Here is a 15,487-nt window from a genome sequence, read left to right on the forward strand (position 1 = left end):
TTTCAATAATGGTCTGCTCAATGTTGCATGTACTTGTGTCATCAGATCACTGCACCTCCTTTATATGTCCTATATATGTTTATGTATGTTAACCATTGTTTGACAAAAAAAAAGTCATGGAGAAATGCTTCACACAGAACGCCTGTGTTGGAAGGTAATTCCACTAAAGCAGTTTGTGTGTGTGTGTGTGTGTATATATATATATATATATATATATATATATATATATATATATATATATATATATATATATATATATATATATAATACACACACACACACACACATTATATATATATAATATATGGTTTCCACTAAAGCAAACATTGGATATTATTATATATTATAAATATAATTTGTGTGTAATGTATATGTATGTGGTTTTTATATTCACAAATTAAATGTTATATAGTGCATATTAAAGAAGGAGATGGCAAAGAAAAAAAAAAACGCAATACTGCCATGATGTTTCTTCACCAGATGTAGATTTAACATTCTGTTTTGTACCTCATACAGGGTCTCCTGCGTTACCCAACAGCATGGCATATTTTGGAAGTTCTCAAGATGACGAAGATGTCGAAGAAGAAGATTTAGAGTTTGAGGACGCAAAAACCTTCACCACTAACACTTCATCCTCATGCCATTCAACACCTAGGAAAAGGAAAACGCACAAACACGTTACCAATGGACATAGTAAGTGCTTCGATATTATCAATGGTCTCTCAATTTTGGGGAAAGTACAAGAGATAGTGAAAAGTTTTAGTAAATTGGAAATTCCGTATGTCATAAACGCCCTGTGACAATGTGCAGTGATCATTTGGGGGCAATAAGTTTGCTTACTTAGGTATGTTATTTCCCCCCCTTACCTGACCCTTAGGGTTGTGTTTGGCAGCAAACTAGTAATTGAGTCCTGCACATCTGCCTGTTGTGCATGTTGTTAAGAATGTGTGATCTTACAGGAAAAGAATATTATGCATATATATCTGTTTTGATCTCGGTACATCTTTTCCCCCCTTTCTATTTCTGTCCTTTAATTCATGTACTATGGTTGGTTTCTGGCTATGAGCAGCCTGGGTACAAGTGATAGTGGTTTGTGGTCTAACAGTCTCTACATTGTATAGAGATTGAAAAACCATTTTGGTTTCAGAGTCTAGAAAAACTTAAATGCATTTGCAATTTGTTTTGAGACTTCTTTGAGAGGATAGAAAATTGTTTTGAGATTATTTGGAAGCCCCATTTAGTCATCTGAATAGTTCAGTATTTTGTGTTAATATGGTGTATTTGTCAGAGGTCATTTGTGTTTTTTTTTATTAAAGGCAGTGTATGATATTAACTTGAGTGAGGTTTGTATTCGGTGTCATCTTCTGGACTAGGCCAACAGCCCCTTTGCCGCAAAACTGGCCCCTGATTTCACCAATAAACCCATTTACATGATGGAAGGCTATGTTAAGTCTGTACAGTCCCCATAGCATAACCAGAGTGCTGAGATATTATATGAAATATACTGTGGTTGTAGAGGGGACCGCTAAGGCACTTCCCTGGGTCAAGCCTAGGATAGCACGCTGTTAGTGAGGCTTTTAAAACTGGATACTTTATGGACGAAAATAGTTCTAGCGCGTAAAACGTGTTGTCATTGTCGCATAGATGATATGACAAGCACATAATGCAACTTTACTCCGCTGTGCAAACGTGTCTATATAAATATCACGTTGTTCCTTTGGCCTGTCGGATATGGCAATAAATGAGGCAGAAAATCATAACGCTTGGTGTGATGGACAAATGTAGATGGCTCAACCAGCAATATATAATATGCTGCCTTCCCCGGAAATATTGCATTGCAGAGAAGGCCGAATTCTCAGTATCAGACTTATGTTCACAATAATCTCTGTTTGGTAACGTATTAGAGAGTAGGTTTCCAAAAGGAGATTGCAAGCTACTGGTAGCTCTCTAGCCAGCAATTACAGCTCTTGAGTGACCAGACATCAGCCGACTCCGCAAGGGAAGGCTCCGGGTAGTTCTGACATGAAGGCTCCGGGTAGTTCTGACATGATTTATCTTTATCTCGTTCTTTAACCCCTTAATGACAGCCTCAAAATGCATTATTTTCAATGGGTTTAGGGACTGCCCATTGTCCTTAAGGGGTTAACATCACAAGAACCTGGCATTTTAACAGGGGTGTGTAGACTTTTTATATCCACTGTAGCTGGATTTTTCAGAATCCTCCATGCATTTGCAAGAGGGACACCCAAAGAACTTAAAGGGGACAGACAGCTGTGATATCCTATATATGATGGCTGGAGTGCTTCTTTTAAGCTAAAAATCTATATAAAAATATTTTTCTAGTTGGTGTCACTTAACTGTAACCATAGTAAAACAATATAAATTGGTCTGGCCTCCCACAGGAACAAATATGTCCCAAGCATTAGCACTAAGACCGTTAAAATTATCATCCAAGACCTTGGGGGTACAGTCATCACAACGGGGCAATGTTATTTTCAAAGACACCATTCTTATTTTACAGAATGATTATGATGCCAAATATTTATTTTTTTTAAATCAGCATTCAGTCCAAAGGCAACTACGTGAAATTGGAAATACCGTTTTTTGAGTAATATGCTGCTGAAGACAATTGTTTATCTTGTGAATCCAGATTTTTTTAAACAAGATCTGTCAAAACTGTTAATGTTATAAAAACCTACTTTTCATATTTAAGTATATGGGTGGGGGGGAGAGACAAAAAGTAGCTGGTTAGGGATAATGGTTAAGAAGTCCAACTTTTGCCTGAAGGCCATAGTTGTGCAGTGGAGGTGACAATAACCATATCATTTCTTGTTACAGACTAGGCTTAGAGTTGTACTACTTGACAAATAAATAAGACATTTTTGGCAGTAGTGTGCAGGAAAGCTGTGTTTGCTTACTTTTATTTCAGGGAATGCTATGTGCATAAGAGATCTCTGCATTACGTCCGAAAACAAACCTTAATAAATGACCCAGATCCCAAGATGTGTTTTAGATAGATGTTTCCTATAGTCTAAATTTAGCATATTGTGAAGAGTGATTGTGGTTCCTGCCGTGCCACAAATTTTTTTGTTTTAGATTTCAAAATATGCTTTTCAACCCTCTGGAGAAGCTCAGTAGCACTTAACCGCGGACCTCACACCACGCCAGTTTATTTGTGAATATTTCTCTCAAAGAATGAGTGCTTTTGTCACTGTGACCCACTAGTCCTTAAGAAGAATTTTACAGTGATTGAACTTAAAGGAGACCCGTCGCTGTCACTATTAACTAAATTGAATTAATTAAAATGTTCTCTTTGTTATAGTTATGAATAAATTTAGTTTGAATCAAGTATCCCTCTGTCTGTTTCCAATCTTGGAAGCTTGGACTTCGATGTAAAGGAACACTTTAGCCATCATATGCGCTTTAATGCAAATGATAGCTGAATGTCTCTTTGAAATTAACATTTTCCCTTACGAATGAAAGTAAGTATTCACCAGAATCTCCTCTTATGTTCTTGCACTATACCCACAACCCCTAGGCTCCTTAGGTTGCAGGCAAAAAACATTTTCTGCCTACCAGTGTGCAAGCATGGCATATTCACTGCCAACCACTCCACCCCAGCGTGTGCACAGAAAGTACACCTATTGATTTCAATGGGAACACTTCCTAGCCAGTGATGAGCTGATTAAGGCAGATGTAGCTGTGTGCTTTTTATTCATGTATATTTACGTAAAGAATGTATATTTAATAAGTTTGTAGCTATTTTAATATGCATTCTTCTTGGGCTGTATGCGACCTTGGAATGTCCCTAAACCAAGCCATCTGGTCCAACCCTATACTGGTAGTACTTCCCGGTAAAACTATCAGCACCCGTCTTTTATAATATATGTGGCCCTAGGTAATTTGAGGAGCTATTACTTTGTATTGTTCCTTTTAAGTAACATATTCTTTGTTCAGCAGCCAAGTCCAACACAATTGGATTTCTATCCAGTGTCAGGCTCACAAAAGGAAAATATCTCTTGACCCCCTCTGCTAATAACGGTGTAGATAAAGTTTGTGTTTTGCGAGGAATACCCAGTGCTCTCATAAGTCGGCATGTCTAATAGTCGTGGTGCTGTTAGAGAGAGGCTGCGTTTCTCCGTCACGTCTGGGGCATCCAGCAGTGAGAGCTCATCACATGACAAGCTCACTGTTGCCGGGCAGAAATTGCTACTGCTTGCTTTATATTAACCTGCACACTTGTCATCCAAGGATGGATGCTTCCAGCTGAGCTTGGCTTTTCAGCGCCAGTGTCTAGATTGCTTGCCGCATGGCTTCATAACGACCCCCCCCATACCGGAACTAATTAATTGATGATTTTTGTACAGTGACTGAGATGTATTCACACAGCTGTGCAGTATCTTAATAATCTGGACCCACTTTGGCATGGTCTTAAATATCTAAAATCTCATTAGAGCCTTGCTTTCCTTTGCCCTGTTTGACTACATGCTGTTCAGAGGATCTCCTTTCTGTCTGGAGTGTGCTGAAGGCTTCGTTCCTAGTTGTGTTGTGACCGCAGATGAGCATAGCCAAACATGTTAAGCAGTGTTCCTGTTTTATCAACATGTAGGCACTAAAAATAATCTCAAAAAAGGCATGGATATATGTATTAAGACTGGCAGGTGGCAAGGCCAAACAACTCAACTGGTCGCCATTGTGGCCATTACGACTTTTATTCTAGCTAATGACAAGGTTAACACGTTTTTTGCGATTTGTTAAAAAAGAAGCATACATATAGGGAACAAATATATAAATGTGTGTGTGTGTGTGTGTGTGTGTGTGTGTATATATATATATATATATATATTAGTGAGTATTTTTACCCAGATTGCAGTAGGATAAAACTGGCAAATGAAAAATTAAAAAGAAAAAATTCAGCAAAATTGTAATAAACAAGGTTTGCAAATGTTAGGCCAGTTTATCAATTACAGTCTAGTGGGGAAAATGAAATAGTTTCTCCTATAGCAAAATCAACAGAGGCAACAAGCCTTCAATTTACCAAATGTAATGCAACAATACAAAATAACACGTCATTATACTTGCTTTACCTTACCGTGACTGTTTACAGGACTGCTCCTCATAGTAAAATTACTAGAAAATCTTTACATTCCCGATGGATGTTTTGCATTATCTTCTAGCGAGTGGGTTGTGTACGAGTACCGACACTCTCAATACACTCAGCTTCATCCTGGAATGTATTGTGTACACTTTTAACAACTTATAACCATGAGCAACATGTGAATGTTATGTCAGGAGCAAATTGAATTAACTTAACTTAATTATGTATTTCTCTCAATATTAAATGATTATTTAGTATTTACCAATGTAATGTTTTCAAACTCTCAAAACATGGCGAATGAAACAATATTGTGGAGGAGAGAAGCTTTGTCATATATTGATGTGATGGTACAATGACCTGTCAGATCAGTCATATCCTTCTGGTCTTTAAATATTAGATTGCTTTTTCTTTTCCTCCTCCTACAGTTTTTAATGGGTCTTATAAATCGTCAAAAGAGAAGGAAAGGTCTCACAGACACAAAAGGAAAGAGCGGCATGGTGATCATAAGTCTGAGAGCCGGAGAGAGTCCGCGGCTGCTAACCACCATCCTGCTTCAAACACGGGCTCCTTGGCCAAAGGGCTCGCTGCTAATAACCACCACAGTCATCTTAGATCGGCTCAGGACTTAAGAAAACAGGTGAGATTCTGTCACATTTATGTTCTCGTCATTTATCTAGAGATCCAACTTTTTGAGTTCAGTGGTTGAAATGCAGCTTTTTTTTAATTGAGGTTGAGGTGCCTGAACTAGAATCTGTAGATGAGATCAGATAATATTTAGACACCATACAATGCAGAGCAGGTTCCAGCATCAACGTCCTGAAATGCATATGTGGCACAATACCTTACCTTTCATGAACACGATATGAAGAGCTTTGGGTTGTGTTTCAGGGTCTATATTCACAATCACTCATTACTTTCACAACTTAAGTTTTCAGACACTCCAAATGATAACTTGTAAATACTAAATATGTTTTTATGGCCACAGTTTTCATTTGCTGGAACAATATTTTTTTCCAACCTGTCATAAAGCATGGGGAAATACTTTTAAGGAGAATGGAGATTAAGCTGGTTTCGGTTCAACCATTTGCATTGCAAGGAAAAGCCACCCTTTATTCAAATAGTGACTAGTCGAAGCCACTCGTTCTTCAAAGGCTCTACTGTCTTGTTTGTTTTTGGGTTTTTAAAAAACTAAAACAAAAAAAAATCTATGAGAATAGTAGAATTGTTAGGTTTGTGAAGTGGACCATAGCATAACTTTGGTGTCTTGTGGGGCGTGAGCGGGGCAGTAAAGCTCCTGCCTGAAATGTGATCACTCCATTGTTATTAATGTACAACTACCCCTATGTACCTGATAGCGAGATGATCTATCTTCTGAAATTATAACTTTGAAGATGCTAGGTGCTGTGTCCCCTCTTTAACCCCAGTGCCTGTAGGATATTATGGCAGGACAGGACATCCGGCATCCTTTGAAGATGCCCTGCTTGGATGCCCTTCCTGCCCCACTGATTTTATGGTGGGATCTGGCCAGGTTGCCAGATAACATTTATGGCAGGATGTGGCCTAAGAAAAGCTATATGTTCTCCTCTGCAAGATGCCTTGTTAACTCTTAAACATTTGCATTATGCATAATACCATACCTTTCCGATGTGGAAAGTTCAGATGAGATATTCAGTGACAACCTTTCACCAAGCATCCTTGTCCAATCCTTACACGTGCTCATGCATGTATGCAGCCCTTAGTGTCTAATACACAGGGTCAGATTGTCAGGAGCCTGCTTACAGGGGAATTTACATAGTTTCTATGTTATTGAGATACGCAAAGAAAAGGGGTTAACCCGTTCAAATCATCCAGTGTATACCACCGATGGTGCTAGTATGTCATGGATTGCAGTGCACGTGTAAATATGCATATTGTGCGGACTGTGCCCTTTTAATCAGCTACAGCAGTCATAACACTATAAAAGGTATGCGCAACATCAACACACGCATTTACAGCTGCAGTTGGGAGAAGACATCATGGATACTTGCTGAACATCAATAAATAGTGACAACAATGATATGATCTGCTAGAAGAACCAAGGAACTTGGACAGAATTCCAAGGTTACATGATTCTGAAAAAATATAGTGGTGTTCATTAAGTCAGATTAAGACAATTTTAACGGTGAAGGGGATTATAATAATTTTTTTTTAATGACAGATCCATGCTAAAGCTTGAGAGCAGTAAATAAAAGACAGGCTGTTTGGTTATTAAACCGGAGACAGTCTGGGATCTATTAATGGTGGAGACAGATGCTTATAATTACACGCTGAGAGACTACAGGCTTGTGATGTCGGACTGGGTACTCTTATTTAAACCCCCCCCCAATCCAGATCAGGTAGTAGATCTTTTCAGTTATCCAACCTGTTAGTCATCATGTCCGAACATTAACTCTTTGTGTTCCAAGGGCCTAGTGGTCCTCTTTGTCAAGTTGATTTGAACTCTTACTGGAAAACTGTTCAGTGCAGCAGCAGCAGCCGGGTAACCCCAGGGCACTTGTTTAACTGCTGCTCCGAGCACTCCCATTCATCTTGCAGCTGTCCAGAGAATTCAGTTCTCATGGAAAGAAGGCAGTATAGTGGTCGCTTTGGTGAGTCTCAATCTGACCTTTGCATCTTAGCTTTAGCTTATATGCAGCAGGTTTTTGTGAGATGTTTTATGCTCAAGGCTCTGCTAAAGGAGTTTCTTTGTATGCTCACCAGGTTGCAAATACAATATCGCCTTCTCTTTATGCATATGGTCTTACAGGGCCTTTTTTGTTCTCCTTAAGGAAACAAAAGTGTTGAACGCCTACAGATGTTCACCACTCTGGTGCTGACAAAGCTCAGCTGAGCCCCCTGTTGGTCCGGTTGAGCGTTGTAATTACTGACGTGATCTGAAGCTGTATGTAAAGTGCACCTAGTGCTTCTATAAATTAATTTATATGTAGTAGCTATCATATATAAAAATACAAGAAAGCATCGTAGTTTGAGTTGTTACAGTTTTTAAACCAGCAAGTTAAGGCATGATTTTGAAGTATTTTATGGACAAACATAGCACTGTTTTAATTCCGATTTAACAAAAATAACCATAACCACTTTTTTTTTTTGTTTTGCCGTGGTCAACCCAGGTTTCCAAGTTGAATGGAATTACCAGAGTGTCATCGTCTGGTTCTAATGCAGTCAGTGCCAAAAAGACGAGAGAAGCAAGACCTTCGCCGTCCAAAACTGTGAAGTATACTGCAACAGTGACAAAGGGAACTGTCACATACACCAAAGCCAAGAAAGAACTGGATAAGGCAACCAAACTTAATCACAGCAAAACCAGTTCGTCTGTTCACCACACAATCTCAGGGACCACAGAAAGCAGCAATGCAAAAACTCGCAAACAGGTGCTATCTCTTTCCACATCCAAGCCCAACTGTGCCGCTGTTATTAACGGTGTCAAGGTGAATGGCAAGTTGAACAAAAAAACATGCACTAGGGAGGAAGGGAGGCAGCTACGGGAGGGACTGCGGAATTCAAAAAGACGTCTAGAGGAGACAAACCTTTCTGACAAGGCACAGCCCTCTCTAAAGAAAATTAAAGTATCCGCCAGCTTGCCAGAGGTGCGCAGCAAAAGGCTAGCAGCGGAGAAACCGGTGCTTAATGGACACACAAAGAAGGAAGTGCCAGAGAAGATGCTGGAGAGGAACAGGCCAAAGCGGGTCTCAGTAGCCAAGAGCACACCAGATACAAAAACACACGAGAAAACGGAAGGTGCTGTCTGTGAAAATAATTCTACCTCTAACACCTATTCCTCACACAAACAGCTGGACTCTTCAAAGCCAGACAAAAACACCGGGAGGCCCAGGTGTACAGCCATGTGTGAGATACCTATCCTTCGACCCTCTGCCAAGGAGTTCCATGACCCACTGATCTACATTGAGTCTATCCGATCCAGAGTGGAGAAGTATGGGATGTGCACGGTGATTCCCCCCCCAGACTGGAGACCGGAGTGCAAGTTGAATGACGAGATGCGATTTGTGACCCAGATCCAGCATATTCACAAGCTTGGTCGTCGCTGGGGTCCAAATGTTCAGCGGCTTGCCTGCATCAAAAAGCACCTCAAATCTCAGGGCATCACCATGGATGAGCTCCCACTGATAGGTAAGGGTATCAAACTGATGGAGCGCATGTGGAGGGTTTCTACTTCACCTTCGGTTGTTCTTCACCTTTTAATTCAAGATAGGGTGACCAGACGTGGTACATTTGTTTAGGTTTGTTCTTCAATGGCTTGATTTCATTCCTTATTTGTGATGTAATCATGAATAAATGCTTTATACACCCCACAGACAACATGGATAAAGGAAATTATAGCCAACATTTAAGTTGCTCACTTGCCACATTTTGTTTTTGGTATATATATATATACATGACAGACATTTTGAAATATCAAAGGGACCAGCCATCTTGTTATATGCAACCTTTGCAAGCTGCTTTTCAAGTCGTCTCTGGGATTATACAATACCTACTAAGCAGTGTTATTGTTTGACAGTAGTTTTTTTGTAGCTCAATATAGTTATTAAAGGCATTAAAAAATAAACTGATAAAACTGTATAAAAGCAAGATGGTGGGGTCCCAGAACACTATGCAAGTGTGAGGGCATGTGAGCCAAGCCTAACTTATTTTTGGGTATAATTTTCCTTTAAAATATTTAATTCTATGCATTATCTTTGGTTGACTTCAAAAAAGTAACTAATCAAAGAGATGTGATTTTTTTCATAGTTAAAAGGAATGTCAATCGTGTGAATATCATCCGTCTAGCTTGTATCCCACTACCTTTTTTTCCATCTTGGCATGTGTTTGGTTATGATAAACATTACAGAACAAGTTATTTTTCTGGAGTCCTTTCTAAAATGCTCTGTCTCCAGAGTAAAGAAAAATGTCATCAAATTCTAAAATTACGGTATTAGCTTTTTTTCCGCTTGGCATCTTTCCAGAGAGAGGGACCACCATCTTTCCTAGCTTATCTTTCCAAAGCTGCTTAGCCCTTCCCCCTTTCTCTCCCACTCCTTTAAATAACTTTTTCTTGTACGTTTTGTAAATTCTCTACTTATGTTTTGTGTGGTGCTTTTGTGTCTGCATCAGTAATGTGTCCCTGTTGATTGCACAGAATCCCGCGTCTGTCCGTGCATATTTATCTTATTGCAATATAACACATTCTTGTGCGTTTCCATTACAGGTAATGCATAACTGTAAGCAAACTTTTGCCCGTTGTGCAATATTCTTACACCTCTGATGCCTCTGCTTACCCGCTGTGTTGCATACACATCCAAAAACATACTCCCACTTTTTTAAACATCGATGATGTGATGATTGATCTTTTGACGTTCCTTTAATGCTGGTTGCATCAATTTAAAATGTGTGCCTTTCTAAGGAAATGTGATAATAATGACAAGAAACAAACACAAATAGCTGGCTTAAGGACTATTGTCCTCTGCCATCAACTTTCTAGTTTTGAGGGACTATTCAGGCTTTCTCAAGGACACTGTCAAGAACCAGGAACCAGCTGACCTAACCCAAGGATCATGCTACTGTTCCTGCGTCCTTCAATCACTGGAAATGTGGTATCTTTGTTGAACAGACACTGTGATACGTCCCTCCAAGCTGAAAAGTTTAATATAAAAAGGGCTTTGTACTTCTGTGGAGCAAGAACACGTTTAGTGGCAGAAGTAGCAGAATAAGCTCTTCTGCAACTGTTCGAAGGTGTTTTATTATTATAATACCGATACAAAGTTTTTTAAATACTTATTACGGTTTTGTAAATATGGTCTGTGCTGTTGGAACACCTTCCTTAACCACTTTAATTAGTCTTCTTAGCTTTTATTGCGGTTTCATTCTGTCCAATGAGTGGCACTTTGCTCCATGCAAGTACTTTGCCCTCCCTTACTTGTTCACTCGCTTTCCTTCTTTTTCGTTCTCTTCCAAAAAGAGGGTTATTTTTTGTTACTGTTCTGTGTTAACTGTATTTGTGTATATCTGCAGAAGCCCAGCTCACAACTAGGGTAAAACAATATCCTACCATATTGTTAGACCTGTTAATTCAATGCACTTGTGTGTCAGCACTGTATGCAGAAACCAGTTGCCTTTTGCCTGATAGCTGCCTATACTTCACACAAATGAAGTAAAGTTGAAAAAAGTAGAATTGGGGCTAAACTGCAAATGGAAAGGGGGATTTTTATCAGGATTTGTGAAACTTAAACATCAGAATTGCCCCCAAAGTAATTCAAACAGCAGTATTTGACTGTGCTTTAAACAGCTGTAAATCTCTCATTGGAATTCAAGAACATAAGACACAAAAGCAATGAGGTTAATTGCTAATAGATGTCGTGTGTGGCCATATTTGACTGTTTAAGTATTGTTCCTTAAATAACATGGGCTGTATTGCAGATATGGCTAAAGCCATTGGATAGTTGGTAAGCCTTTAATAAGGCTACATGCATTCTGAGAACATTTTCTCTGTATCCATCAGACATTAAGAGCAGGCTACACAGACAAATGTAAAATTGAGCAGGTTACGTCTTACAGTTACGACCATAATAGTTTCAGGAAATGGAATACTGCTGTTGTTTGCTTAAAATCATACCATATTCCCATATCATTTAGCTGACACCAACATGCATGTATAAGTAATACACACATAATTAATATTAAGGGTTGTCACAAGTATTTGATAGGATCAGGTACCACACTTACCGGGGTACACGTGGTCTAGGTCACCAGCGGGGGGGTGTAACATATAAACACACAAGCAGAACCTTTGGTATAAAGAGTAAAGCAACTATTGTATCTTTGGAATGGGAAGCCCAGGGAAATATACCCTTGGCTCCCTCTACACTTGTGACAACCCTACTTAAATACAGAGTTCCCTGAAGAAACACACATTTTTATTTTAAAGGATTTCTTTAAAAACTCATCTTTCTCTCTCTCTGTTTCTTTGTGGCAATATGCCTACCAGGCATTCAAGCATCTCTGACTGCGCATGATATTGACCGGTCCAGAAGATACTTCACTGCCCTCTCTTTTTTTAACAGCTTTGTTTATGTATTTTAGATAACATCCTTTATACATTTCCACCATGCTGACACAAAGACAGAATGGGTGGTAATGTATATTGAACTACACCATTATTGACCTTGGGCACATTCAGAAGTTAAATCCATGCACAGTGTGGTCCTAAGCAGCATATCTTGATTTCTGCTGGCTAACGGTATGTAGAAGATACCCAAGAGTACCTCTGACTAGTCCCGAGGTCCAGCAATATGTAGATATCTCCCAAGACCTAATATGCCTGCAACCAACGTGCTACTCACTGCTAATGTTAGTGGAGACTTTGTGTGTTCTGGTGGTAAGTCAAAATGTTTAAAGAGAAAACAAAAGGGAACGTAAGCATAGCCTCTGTTTACTGTTGCTTTCCGACGTGAACACAAAAGAGGCAAAACTTTCTCTGTGTTGTCTACTCTCTTCTTATAATTACTTTTCATGGTACTCACAAAACAAAGATTAGCAACGCTTAAAACACCTCTATTGAGAATATTTTGATGACCTGCTGTACGGTTGTCTTTTGACAACATATGACACTATAAATGATTGTTTTAGATCAATTCATAATATGACTCACTCATACTCCAGTGCTTTATAATATAGCACTGTGCCTATTATTTTTTGCTTTTGTTTCTGACCTTATTCCTCAGTGAAGAGCTCGTATTAAATCCCCCTTTTGCTGTTGCAACATTATTATAAATATTAGCAAATCTCAAGGGTGAGGCTGCATGCAAAATTCATCTTTGTTTTCTAGTAGACACCACGTGTTTGTAGGGAGTATTGCAATTCTTTATTAACTGTGTTATGACAACACTCAATAAGTGGTCTCTTTCCTGCACTGGAGATTAGTACCCTGTCTCACTTCAGGGCTTGCACAAAAGCTGGTTTGATGGTTTGGCTCGAACAGGCATATCTTTGTAATTTTACTCAAGTATCTAATAGCCTGTAAGACCCATCAGTAAAGGGTGCTAGCAATAAATATGAAAAATCTTTAGCAGGTCATCATGCCTAACTCGTATTTTGAGTAAGAGCAGGCAACCCTGTCCTTTTCTTTTACTAATTATGCTTCTCTGTTTCCCTCACAACCTGTCTTTAAAGGAGGTTGTGAGCTAGATCTGGCTCGTTTTTTCCAACTCATAAACGACATGGGTGGTATGCAACAAGTGACTGACCTCAAGAAATGGAGTAAACTGGCGGACCTGCTTCGCATCCCGAAAACTGCACAGGATCGTCTGGCAAAGCTGCAAGAGGCGTATTGCCAATATCTGCTCTCCTACGACTCACTTTCCACTGAAGAGCACAAGAAACTGGAGAAGGAAGTCCTGCAGGAGAAAGAAAACCTGGAGAAAAAGAAAGGTCCACTGGAGGGTCACTCGGAAAATGCCTATAAGTTACATTTGTTGCCCAGATATGAGCCCAAGAATGGACTAATAAATGGAGTGGTGCCACGCAATGGCCTTCGAGGGAAGCTAAGGGAGATGGATGTACCAACAAAAAATGGCAGGAGGAGGCTGTTCCCTCAAGAAAAAGAATGTGCAGAAGAAGAGCCGGAAGAAAAGGGTTTATTTGGGGACCTTCACAAGTGTATCTACAAAGTAAGTTCAGGTTCTGTAAGGAGGTCACACCCCTATGTCCACCTTTTTGTTTCATGAGCACCTTACATACCCCCTTCGTTACTAGAAGCTAGAATGTGTAACTCCTTAGAACATCAATTTGTCTATGTATTATGTATTGACCTAAAAAGTACTATCATATTCCATATAATTGTACAATAGCATTTAAAAAGTTTGCGTACCTGATCTTTTACTACACTTCATAAGCAGAGTAGGTATCAAGGCTGTCATCAGTGGGCTTATAGCCAGTGTAGCCCCAACAGTTCAGCGTTGGTTTTCTGCTTCATCACTACTTGTTAGTCCACAAGCTGCCTTTCACGATTGGCTGTGATGAGGTGGGGGCCTGGACTCTAATTTGATAACAAGCCAAAAATGTAAACCTATACTAAGCTAGGAAGCACGTGAGAAATTTGAAGAGTGTAAATGATGATGTTTATTCTGATCTTGTCTCCTCTGTAGGGAAGATCTATGTCACTCACAACCTTCTACCGGACAGCCAGGAACGTGATGAACATGTGTTTCAACAAAGAGCCCACAGTAGCAGAAGTTGAGGTAAACTTGTATTGATGGAGGACTTTTAACCATAGTGTGTTTGAAATTAGTATCTTTATATATGGCTTTTCCAAGGACAAATGTATTGTAGAGCTTGGGCGAAATGTATTTGTTGAGAGTCTGTTAGTTTATAGACTTTATCCTTAGAGGAGAAGTTTCTGTAATGATTGATGCTTATATATTTTTATACCTAATCAATCTTTTCAGGACTACCATGGTATCTTATTAAAGCTGTGCACATTAATTGTGTCTTTTAATACACAAGGATACAGCTACTATTTTCAGTGTGTGGGACCCTATTTTGGATCGGTCTCTTTTTCCTGTTTCTACATTATACAGTTCTATAAACTCATGTAATGATGTTTCAAATTGAATTCAGAGAGCCTTTGTAAGGATAAACAAAGAGAAGGGAGAGAACTTTAAAGCAAGACATGTGTTGGTGTGTGCGCGCTAGTTACTCGGCTTTACCTTCCTCCTAGGCCAGAATGAGCCTTCTCTGGCTTGCTCTGCCATTTTGTGACGTTCAGCACTTTAAATCACAGCTGTATTCCTTGGGCTTACCCATTGTGATGCATGGGGAATTCGGCCCATGTGTACTAAAAAAAAATTACTTAAATATGTAAAATATCATTGGGGGATATTCTTCAGATATATTTTTCTCATGAATTCACAGGGTTGCCAATAATTGTGCCACATATATATATTTAACATGTTTTGTATAAACCTGTGTTGTGTTTGCAATTGTTTGATATCATGAGAGCAAAGTATTTTTGTGTATTTTTTTAAAGAAAAGAGCAAAGGGTTAAATAGGACATTCTGTCAAATCATTCTTTCCGCATGTTTACCAAGGGTTGCCAATATGAGTGCATTTTTGTAATTGGAGTTATGTAATATAAGTGTATTATACGTCTGTTAGCTGGTAATCCCATGCATGTAAAGGTAATTTTGAAATAATATAACAACGATAGGATATTTCTACTGCACTTCTCAAAATGATCCCTAAAACGTCTACATTGTATTCAGACGTTTTTTGTGCATACATTTAGAAGGGTTCCAGCGTTGGATGGCTAAAAAAACAGCTAAAATAAATTATGTAAATCCACAATATGTTGCAGTTTAGTAC

At 39.1% G+C, this 15,487-nt stretch overlaps 1 protein-coding gene across 1 annotated transcript in view; it reads left to right on the plus strand.

The window, feature by feature from the left end:
• The window catches only part of JARID2 (jumonji and AT-rich interaction domain containing 2), a 77,815-nt gene that overhangs the window by 52,701 nt on the left and 9,627 nt on the right, over nucleotides 1–15,487 (plus strand). Inside the window, exons 5-9 of the mRNA XM_053466847.1 lie at nucleotides 517–693; nucleotides 5,524–5,735; nucleotides 8,245–9,262; nucleotides 13,298–13,794; nucleotides 14,272–14,364. Of these exons, the coding sequence (XP_053322822.1) occupies nucleotides 517–693; nucleotides 5,524–5,735; nucleotides 8,245–9,262; nucleotides 13,298–13,794; nucleotides 14,272–14,364 (1,997 nt within the window). The remainder of the gene's footprint in view (nucleotides 1–516; nucleotides 694–5,523; nucleotides 5,736–8,244; nucleotides 9,263–13,297; nucleotides 13,795–14,271; nucleotides 14,365–15,487) is intronic.

Source organism: Spea bombifrons, chromosome 5, assembly GCF_027358695.1.
Source record: "Spea bombifrons isolate aSpeBom1 chromosome 5, aSpeBom1.2.pri, whole genome shotgun sequence".
In the NCBI taxonomy this organism is placed as follows: Eukaryota; Metazoa; Chordata; class Amphibia; order Anura; family Pelobatidae; genus Spea; species Spea bombifrons.